Source organism: Fringilla coelebs (assembly GCF_963513975.1).
Source record: "Fringilla coelebs genome assembly, chromosome: 15".
Taxonomy (NCBI): Eukaryota; Metazoa; Chordata; class Aves; order Passeriformes; family Fringillidae; genus Fringilla; species Fringilla coelebs.
Genome location: NC_140041.1, coordinates 9,585,230 through 9,596,293, shown reverse-complemented (window position 1 = coordinate 9,596,293; position 11,064 = coordinate 9,585,230). Strand labels below are relative to the sequence as shown.

The 11,064-nt window shown below is 49.2% G+C and overlaps 1 protein-coding gene across 4 annotated transcripts in view; it reads right to left on the bottom strand.

Annotated features, from left to right (window-relative positions):
* Positions 1 to 1,082: 1,082 nt before the first annotated feature.
* Positions 1,083 to 11,064, bottom strand: part of JADE2 (jade family PHD finger 2) — a 73,960-nt gene continuing 63,978 nt past the window's right edge. For 3 of the 4 annotated variants that reach the window (XM_084215665.1, XM_084215664.1, XM_084215667.1), the window contains 2 exons: positions 7,790 to 7,918; positions 1,083 to 5,609 (listed from right to left, as the gene is read on the bottom strand). In XM_084215665.1, coding sequence (XP_084071791.1) covers positions 4,744 to 5,609; positions 7,790 to 7,918 — 995 coding nt within the window. In that variant the 3' untranslated portion in view covers positions 1,083 to 4,743. The remainder of the gene's footprint in view (positions 5,610 to 7,789; positions 7,919 to 11,064) is intronic. The other variant, XM_084215666.1, reaches the window with a different exon arrangement.

Sequence of the window (11,064 nt, the reverse complement as noted above, 5' to 3'; positions counted from 1 at the left end):
CAGCTCAATGTGTTCTTGTAACAAAATCCTTAGTTTTTAGCAATAAACCAATTCTTTCCCTTTTCTTTGAAGAGCTGAATGTGAGGCCATGGTAGCTGATGAACCCCCAGAAGACCCATCTCAGATGGTTGTGCACTGACTTCACTGTGCACCATGACCCACCTGATTAATCACTTAACCAACAAACTGAATGAAGTATGTCTGCTAAACAGCTCATTTTCCTTCAGCAGCTTGGGCACTCGGGCAGTTTTACAGGAGAAAAATGTGTCAGCAAAGGCCAAAAAAAGTGGAAGAGAAGAGACATTCCTTAATGACTTGAATATTTGCTGAAGCAAGGCAGCACCCTTGCCTGTGGCCTCCAAACCAGCCAAGCATGCACAAGATGTGGATCCCATTCAAGTTTTTAAAGCTGTGTGCTGAGCCCTGTGCTCCCACCCCACTCCACAGGTGGGAGGGTCAGGCCACCAACCCCAGCCCATATCAGCAGTCACAGAATTGGGCTGGAAGGGACCTCAGAGACCATTTAGTTCCAGTCTTCCATGGGCAGGGATGCCACTCACTGGACAGGCTGCTGGTTGGTATCAGCAGGATGCAAGGAGTGTCTTACAAACAGGATCACTGGAGTATTTAGGATTTCACAGCTTGCTTTTGCTCCCATGGACAGCAGATCTAGCAGTGTTTCCCTGCCTGTTAAACCAGCTCCTGGTGCAAGAAGCTGTTCCTCTGAGCATCCTGTCTCACAGCAGGACTTCCTCTGTGGGCTTTGCTCCAAGTCTGCAAAACAAGACTTAAATCTCCACCAGAAAGGTAGCTACCTTGAATTACAGAAACTTTCAGGCATGGGGAACTTTGTGAATATCCTCTTGCTTGGGCTTTCCCTTCCAGCTGTTACAAACATCTCCAGCTGTGTTTCCCAAGAGCTGGCTAAGATTTGGCAATGGGAATGCAATGAAAGTTCAAAGATGTGCTACTCACAGGCAGAGTGGCTGCATCAGCAGGGCTGGACCAGCCCTCCCCACAGAGCTGCATCCCTGGGATGAGTTTGCTCTGTGTGACCATGCTCACTACACCAACACGAGGTACACAGAAAACACTGCTTTATTGACTGCATTAGCCAACACATTGAGGAATGCAAAGGGGTTTCTTTTCATAAGCAATGGGCCATGGTCCCAATGTGTATTAAAGCATACACTGTATCTAAACAGGATGAAAATAATGGCAGACAGAGCTATTCCAAGGCAACACAAATAGCATGCATAATACAGTCTCACACAGAACGAGTTTGATAACATTATATTGCTTTAAGGATTAACTAACATGGAAAATGTACAAAAAGGAGAAATAGGTTTTTGCATTAATGAAAAATACATTTTTTCTCTACAAAGGAATTTCTAATACAAGAAAATAAATATTGCAACATAAGCCAAAAATAATTTAAAATTGCTCTTTTCAATATATTTTCAATATTTCTCTTTTGTATTAACAAATGGCACATCACGTTCTTTGAAACAAAGAAAACAGAAGGGTTTCTCCTCCTGCGACATTCATATCGTTTCCTGTAACTGATGTGAAGTGGGTTGTTTTGCATGTGGAATGGTGCAAACTGCAGGGGATTTCCTTAAAGAACAACCAAACCTCATGCCCTGTCCTGTAGCAGCATCTTCCTGCAGCCTGCATCCATCCTGGCTCCATTTTGCATCCAACCTTGGGGTGAGCTCCATGGGACAGCAGGCATCCTAACCCCATAACATAGGTGCAAGTGAAAAAAAAATAGAATAAAATAAAAATGAAAACAAAAAAATCAAAAGATGGGTGTGGGGAAAATGGGAGTGGGAATGGGAGCTGTCCTGGGGAAACTCCCTCAGCCATCAGGGTTGGGGCTGGTGAGGGGCTGTGCTCCATCAGGGAATGATGCTTTCTGCATCCCCATCTCAACTGTGGCTGCTTCTCCAAGGAAACAGGTGCTCTTACAGTGCAAATGTCAATTCCTGCAGTTTATACATCTTAAAAGATAACATTTCTGTAGTAAAATAAACCTTTTTTTCTTCTCTTTCTATTCATTTCAAAATACATTTACATTAACATCAAAAATATTTTCCTTGTGCATTTTCTCTCCAGAACACCAGACTCCCCTGCTCCCAGGACGCTCCAGGCAGGGGATGCTCTGGGGTGGCTGCAGCCATCCTGCCATGGTCCAGCCCCAAAGCTCACCAGAGCCCTTTTCCTCCTCTCTATTCCTGCCATCCCATTCTTCTCCCTGCGCCCCACCAGCTTGCTTAGCTTTTCCCCCCCTCTCCTGATGGCAAAACATGATGCCTGATGTTTTGGGAGTGTTTCAAACTGTGCTATTGCCCAGTGTTGGAGGTGCCAGGTTGGTTGTTCTTTAAGTTTCCCCATTTTTGCTTTCCTGTATTGAGAAGACAAGTAGTGCAGAAGCTGATGAATGGAACTGTGTACAGTGAAATTTGTGGATTGCTTTTTTTTAACCATAATTGAGTGAAGCACACGGAAGCAAGATTCATTAAAAGGCAGCATATTGATTATTGTTATGACTCGTATACTAGGATACTGGAGCTAAAGCTAGCAAGCCTGATAAGATAAACTAAGTCCTATTTACTGTATTTAACATTATCTGAACATACTGAGCCTTAATTAATGAGCAGATTTTCATTTCCAACCTCAATGGATTATGCTAATTTATAACAAAGGTAGTTCCTGTTTTGTTGGTATTTTGCTGTTTTTTTGTTTTCTTTTTTTTTTCCCCACTAATAACTTGTGTCACATTTTTCCCATCTGAGGAAGATTCCTTCCCAGGCACGGTCAGTCTCAGCCAGGTGAGTGTTGGGCTCAGGCAGGGCTGGGCATCCCACCCGCAGCCCCCACCGGTCGCCGTGTCTGGGATCAGCTGGGCTGTCATCGCTGATCTTTGCTGCAATTTTATCAATAATAAGGACTTTGGAAGGCTGATAAAGATGATGATCTACTCTAAAACATCAATCGAAATAGTCTCAGAGTTTCAAAAAGAAAGCTCACAGTGAAATGAGCAAAAAGCATCGGAAACCAAAATGGCGGGATGCGGTCTTGGAGCAGCAGCATCCCTCGGAGCAAGCTTGGAACCTAACGCCGCAGCAGTGTGGTATGAGTGTGTCTTAAGTCCTTGGTTGCTAAATAACTTCCAATTTTTTTTTCATAATGACAAGTTTCCGGTTTCTGGCTGTGCTGCTTGACTGTCAAAATATTTCTTTGGCATCCACAAAATTCTTTGACTGATTTGTTTGACAATTGCAAGGTTTTTTTGTTTAGTGATGGGTTTAACCGGTTGCAGAAGTGTCCCAGGTTTGGGTTGGTTTTGTTTTTTTTTTTTTTAGTTTTTTTTTTTTAAAACATTTTTTATTTTTAAAAAACAACAACAACAAAAGTTTCAGTGAATTCCTTTTTTGTTTTTTGTTCCCTGAGCTCACACTGGGGTCACTCCAATAAAACACGTAGCATGACTTAACTGTGACCTTTGAAGCCAAAACCGAAGTAATGGTGCAATTAAGTGCAAACATGGAAATTCGCCTGACTTATAGGTAACATGGGCTTTTAAACAACATTTAAGGCTTATTGGGGACATTTTATGCATTAAATTATTGTAATATTTATAATGTCAGCTTCTGTGAATCACCCCCCCACAACGAGTCAACAGCTTGTAACCAGGATTTAAGGTTAAAAAAAAAACCAAAAAACAAAGGATGGAGAGGAATAAATTCACCATTTCCATTGTAGGCATTTAGAAGGAAAACATAATGGTGGTGGCAAGGGTTGCCATTTCCCCTCAGTGATGGCACATTTGGCCTTGGGGCCATGGTTTTGGTTTGCAAGGGGGATTTCAAATGTGCTGCCCTGGCATGGCGGGACCACAGCAGCACTGGAGGGAAGCATGGGCAAAAAAATTGCTCAACCTCCCGGGTGACACCAACCCTGACTCCCCATGGTGGTTTGAAAGGACGCTTTCCTCCTCCATCCTGCCCCACATTTCCATTCTCCACTTGCTGATCCATTCACCTGAGTAAATCACTTCAGCGTTTCTAAGAACCTCACTGGGGGCATGGACGGGGAGGACTTTTGCATCCTGGCCCGTGGACGGATCCCAACCAGATGGAAAGGTGAGGGGAAAAATAATGACCAAGAGGTTTTTTTTCCCTAAAAATAGAAATGTAACATTGCTCTCTTCCACCCCAAGCGTTTTCCTCCAACAAGCTTTTTGTGCTTTAGTCATTATTTATTTTAGAATCGCTTATTTCGCTTCCTTCTCTCACACAGGTGGGAATTTCCCCTCCCACGGCTGGCCACTGCCGGACCCTCTACTCGCTCCCTGCTCTGAGGGCAACCGTCCCAGGCAGAAATCTGCCCCTCATTAAATAATGCCCATTAATTGAACTGTCATCCCTGCGGAAAGCACGGGCACCGGCACCCTCCACCCTCTCAGCACCCTCGACATCGGTCCTGGCGGGTGCCGGCTCGCGTTCCCAGGCAGTGGGGTCTGGCAGGGAGCCGGGGAGGGACCACTGCTGTCACAGTCGTCGATGTCGGTGAAGCTGAAGCTGTATCTCAGGCGTATCGAGAAGAGAAAGACAACAGTGCTGAATTTCCAACTATATACACATATTAAAAACCCCCCTCGTCGCGACACCAGGCAGAAATCGGACATGGCAGTTGGAACTGGGTTGAGGCCTCATGGAGCCGGCGCGGTCGGAGGAGTTAGGAGGCCAGGATGCTCATCCTGACGATGTCCTCGCCGGCCGCGTCCAGCTGGCCCCGCTGCGCCCGGCCGCCGCGGGACTCCCCGTCCGAGTCGCTCATCTCGGCGTCGGAGAAGTATCCGTCCGTGTCGGCGTCGAAGCGCCGCAGGGGAGCTCCGCCAGCGCCCTCGGCCTTGGGGGGCTGCGAGCGCCGCGCCCCCCGGGTCTCCTTTGGTAATTTGAACCGCACGATGGTTTTGGGGCTACCTATGGAGTCAGGCACTTTGGCCGCGGGGCTGGGCTCCGTCTGAGCGCAGCGCGGCGTCTCCTCCTCCTCCTCCTCGTCCTCCTTGCTGACGCAGCCCCGCGTCCCAGCAGGGGGATGAGGCTCGCTGGCTTTCTGGAGAGAGCCCTTCCTGGCCACCTTTTTGGCCTCGCCCGTCCCTTTGCGGTCGGTGGGGAGCTTTGCTGCCCCTTTTTCCGACTTGCTCGGTCTGGAATCCAGAGCGAAGGGCTTGGCGGGATCATCCGACAAGCTGCTGGCATTGTTAGTCCAGGGCTCCGAGCCCTCCGGGTGGCCCCCGCCCTCTGCAGAGGGGCTGCTCCTCGGCAGCTTTTTCTTAGTGTTCGTTCTCGTTCTGCTTTTCACTTTCTTTGTGGTCTCGCTCTGCCTGAATGGGGACCTGAGGGAATGGTCCATCATGAAGCTCAGCAAGGTCTCCTCATCCTGGAGGAGCTCCTCGGAGAGGCCAGGGGTGCTGGCCTCGTGGTGGGCGTTGTTGAGTGACCACTCGCTCATCGCCATGTTCTCCGCAGTGATCTGCACCGACTGCGCCAACCAGCTGTTGAAGAAGGTCCCATCGATGGGGAAGGAGGTTGACAAGCCTGGGAAAAGCAAGAGTGGAAGATTGCCTCAGAAGCCAGGAACAGGAACAGCCACGTTGCCCTCTATCACCATCACCCACTCCACCAAAACTCCCTGGCACTGGGGAAACACTCAAAAGATCAGCTCTTAATGCACCACCCCAGACCCAGAGCAGGGTATATCCAGCACTAGTGCTGAACCTGGGGTGCACTGGGGTCACAGCACAACAGCCCAAGCAGTCCCTCACAGCCAGCTCTCCACAAACCTCCCTGAACCCAAACCAAGCTTCTTCCTTCAGTGAAGATGACAAGGAATGACACATCCCAGCACAGGTGGAAACATTCTCATGCGAAGGTGGAAGACAAACAATTCAAGCATAAGTTAAAAATACGGTGACAGAGCAGGACTTGTGCCCAGACAGGGGAATGACAGATTCCCCAGGAAGCAGCTGCTGCGAGGCCACCCCCAGAGCCGGGCAGCCAGCATGGTGATGGGACCACTGCTACATCTGCAGGTCTGAGAACATCTCAGAAGGCATGGAAACTGAAGAAGAGAAGCAGAGATGAAAGCTGGAATGAAAAAAGCTGAAAAACTTCCTGATAATGATCATTGAGAGCAAGAGTGAGCACTGTGGGCTGGGCTAATTGGGTCCAATTAGCAATGGGAAAGTGCACACCTACACAGCCACAGGCAGTTTCAATCTCTGAAACAGAAATCCATGGGTTCAACATTTGAATTGGTTTTACGGATGGAGGAAAAATGAGGCTTGATTTTGGATTTCAGGAAGAGCTTTCCTTTGAAATTCCGAGTCAGTCTAGCAACAGAGAGGCAAAGAGCAGTGGCCCGGGCAGGGTGACTCATGCCCACAAGGTTTGCTGGTAGCAGTGTTAGCCTTACATCACCCTCACCTGTGAGCAGCAACACAGGCTGTGACCCTGCACCTCCTGCAACTCCCCACAGCCTTTTGGAGAAGACAGCACCCACCCTGACAGCAGCCCAGGGCAGGGAAGGTGAAGCTGGAGCAAGGATGAACTTTGGCCATTGTGTGGTACCCAAACACCAAAAAGCCCAGGTTTTGTGGGCAAGGGCACTGCCCAGCTCACCTTCCCCAGCCCTTCTCTGATGACAGCAGCCCCAAGGGATGCTTCAAGCCCTTCACAAAATGCAGGAGGTAACCAGACCTTGCTGAAGCTTTGGGTCAAGTTGCCTGGTATCCCAAGCTCATAGCCATGCAGCTTTCCTCTGAGATTCTCCAGCCTCCACTGTTTGCTGGAGTTTGCCCCAGTAAATCCAAAACTTCTTTAGCACAGAACAGAGCAGAGACAGAATGAGTGCAAAAGCCCCGTTTCCAAAGGTCCAACAGCTCTGAGGTGACCAGCAAGCAGCACAGTCAGGTGAGCAATGTGCAAAGCAGAGCAAGAGGTCCAGACCTCCCACAGAAACGTTCTGCACCCCCTGGAGGGTTTTACAGCATCTCCAGACTGCCTGAGAAACTCAAGGGACCAGTGCTCCCCTGTGCCCTGCCAGCTAGGCACACATGAACACATCACCTTCTGCCTCTGCTGGTGGAAGTGGCAGCACCAGAGGAAGTCAAGCAACAACCCAATTCCATGTAAAAACCATATGCAGTTGTCAAAGACCTTGTCCAAAACAACCTTTTAGGCCATGGGGACCTGCTGGAGGTGGCTGAAGCATCTGTAGGGCCAGGCTCCTCACCCCCTGAGCAAATTCAAGAGATGGATGTGCTTTGTGCCTGACTCCTGCGTGTTCCTGCACCACTGGCACAACCAGCACGGCCATACATGCCACGGATGGTACAGAACAGCTCACAGCCCACGTGCTGTACTCACCATCACTGCACAGCACGGAAGGCACAGGGGAGCAGCCCTACCATGGGGTGGGTAAGTCTGATTTTATCACCTGAAAGTGAAATCCCGCTCCAGCAGCACATCACAGGTTTTGTAACACATTCTCCCAATCCTGGAGCTACAGGGGGGAATTTTAAATCCCCTGCCCCGCCAGCAAGCATGTTTCTGAGCCAGTCTCTCTAGTAGGAGATAATTCAGGCTGATTACCACAAAAGGGAGATGGAAAGTGTAACTCCACCATGTTACATGCAGGAGGGATCAGGGGCCGGGACTCCTAACCCTGCTCCCCAAACCAGGGAGCCTCCAGCTCTGTGCCATAAAATCAGACTTACCCAGTTGTCCCAAAACAGTTTCGTTGACCGATTTCCTTTTCTCTGTCTTCTCAGGACTATTTTTTCTACCATCTCTTCCTTTCCTTCTTGGGTCACTTTTCTTACCCTTTGTCTTCTTCCCAGTTTGTTCTGGCATTTTTTAGGAAAAAAGGAAAACGCCGTGTGAGACGAGGCATCAGGGAAGCTGCGGTGAGCGAGTTCCCCTGAGCACACCCCTGCAGTGGAGACCTGCAGCAGACCTGCAAACAACTCCAAGCCAAAGGGAGAGCAAGGGCCATTCTTTGCCAGCTGTAGGCTAAGGTCTCTACATCTTAAGAAAATCTTAATCCTATAGGTTATAAAAAAGGAGATTTTAGCCTTGGAGAAGAGTGGCCACAGGAGCAGCCCCACTGATGCTGCAGATTCTACAGGCACGGACTTGGACCAGGACTATGGGGTGAGAACCCACTAGGGAGTAACCCCAAATCCTGCTCAGACACCTTGCAGGAGCCATAGTGACCTACAAACCTGGTGCTGTGTCACCCATCACCAACAAGAGCATCTCCAGAAGTGATTCAGCTGCACTGCCAGACTGACAGAGCAAAGGTACCAGCGGTTTTAAAGCCAGCCTTGATCTGACCTTTTGACAAAACCGTGCAGGGGTGAAAAACCCCAAAGGGATATAGGTACATGAAGTAGGAAAGATGATCAGGATTGGCTATGAAAAGGTAGGGATCTAACTCCTAGCTGTAAAGACATTCAGCTAAAAATTAGCATTTCCTAAATGGCTTTGAACTTCTACTGGATTTATTCCACTTGGGTAAACAGGACAAATACCCAATAAAAGTACAATTTGTATTGCCAAGTAAAATACTTTCAGCAGTTTTTACTTACTCTGTTAGGCCATTCTCCCCATGTTTAGTCCATGCTAAATCTTCTGTTAGTTTTCAGAGAGGGAAGGATATTGCCCTTAAACCAAAATGTGGGTGGCTTATGGAAATGGAGGCAAAACAGGCAGTTTTTCAGAGTCTGGCCCATAGGCTCAACAATGATCTTAAGGAAGAAATCAATCTATTGTGTCAGCCAGCAACAAACCCTCAGCAGAGAGGCCATGGGATGGACGGGTCAGAGGGAATAACCTCGGCTCTCCCCCTGCAGCAGCAGTGGAAATGTACTGGGTGGACAGGGGAGGGAATTTGCATTGCACCTGCCTGAGTCTGAATTAACAGAGGATTTACAGTCCTGGAGTTGCCAGCCAGGAACCCCTCCTGACCAAAGGACTTACAGAAAGAAAGAAATGCAAAAGCAAATTTGGTATTTGCTATGTTCCTGCCAAGTAATGGGAGGAAGGCAGACACATTTTTCACTTCGCTTACAAAATCAAAATCTAACTTTGTTTAGACAGCACAACGGGGCTAAAGAGAAACCCGAGCAGCACTTTTTGAAGAGGAACCTGTCAAAATAGTAGCCGTGTTTCAAAGCCAGACGGTGTTTACTTTCCACTCAGTGCAAGAAAAATACAGGGAAGAGAGGAAGGTTCATTTTACACGGGAAGTTCTCACTGATTTTATTAAGAATCTCCTGCTTAAATGATCATTTGACAGCGGGAAAAATAAACCCCTCCTGTTCTGAGTTTTGTGTGGGAGCCGGTCCAAAAAAACCTTTGTGCCAAAACCATCTTTGGAACAACCCCAACAGATCTCAGTCGATGGCTACTGTAACAGCAGCTAAAAACTGCCCTCATCCTGGTGAAATAATGGAGACTTCTTCCTTTCTCCCAGGAACCCCAGGTATGGAGAGCATCCTGGTCAGGAGCTGTGGGGGAGGATGCTAACAGAACCATTCCCCCTTCCAAACCAGGAAGTGCTTTGTAATGCTGGAGAAGGCAGCAGTGAGTTATCCAAAGCTTTGGTTCCACTGGAGCTGGCTATCTGCAGCTCCTGGTGTGGTCTTGGCAAGGGAACTCCTCCTGAGCTCAGGACCCTCCACAGACTGATGCAGAAATGCACTCAGGTCCCTAATGTCCCCCTGGCATGGGAAGGACCCAGATCTCCAAACCACCTGGAGATGCCAGGAGCAAATTCCTGGAGCTGGGCTGTTTCCCTGGCAGCAGGAACTCATGAGAGCTGGGTCCCAGAGGAAGCAGTCAGTCCCTGCTCAGGCTCAGCCAGTAAGTCCAGCCCAGGAGAGACAAGCAGCTCAGCTCGGTCGGTTCAGAGTGGAAACACCAGCCAGGCAGGGCAGGAGAGAAGAGCATCTGCATCACAAGGTCTGAAGTGATCCCTGCAAACCATTCCCCACCCAAGCCACCCTCCCACTGTGGGTTTGCCTCTGATCACTCACCTTTAGGCAGAACAAACATCATGGGCACAGCAGCCATGCTTTTCTCAAGTGCACCCATATCATTTTTGGGAAGGGCAATTGCACAGCACTGACACTGGGCAATGCACACAACCCTAAAACACCATCAGCAGAGCCTCAGTGCAGCTCCCCATCATTGGCTGGCATCTGCACCTCACTGGTGAGGCTCCCAGCTCACCTACTCTTGCTCTCCCTGGGAGGAACTGCTGGCTCCCATCCCACTGCTGCATCAAAGAGAGGGTTGGACATGAACCCTCAAGGCATTTTGGGGAACACAGGTCCCCAAGGGCATTTCCAGCTATCTAACATCTTGCCTGCAAGAGGGGAGAGTTTAAAAATCTGTCCTAGCAAACTACCCTGTGCCTATCTCCTTCTGAGAGCTGTGAATGCTAGGCAGGGTTTGCCCAGCTGAACTAAAGAGCATCCTGAAGTCCCCTGTGATGCCTCCAAAACCCACAGGAGCTGGCAGTGACAGCACATGGCAGGTGATGCTGCTGGCAGGGACAGTGAGGTGGGGATCCAGCTCAGGAATAATGTGCACAGAGTACCCTGGGTGCCAGGGAATGGATGTGCAATGTGGGGTCCCCAGTCAGTGCAAACACCACTTGTGTGTGTTCAGGCTGCTGAGCTGCACCTCTGGTCCAGTAAGGACAGGCAGAGCAACACAGAGTATGCCAGGGACTGGGATTTACAGGACCCACATCACCCCAGAGCACACCCTGGGGCCCCAGCCCTCCTGTGCCCCACCGCTGCCTGGCCTTGGCTATCAAGGGGAATTTGCATGGGCCAGAGTCACAGACATCTCAGCACACACATTCCTCAGCCTCCAAAACTTCAGTCAAAGGAGACTTTTGTCAAGGAAAGCTCAGCCCAGACAGTTCCTGAAGAAACCCCAACCATGTGATGGCTTCAAACACAACTCCAAAGCCACAAAC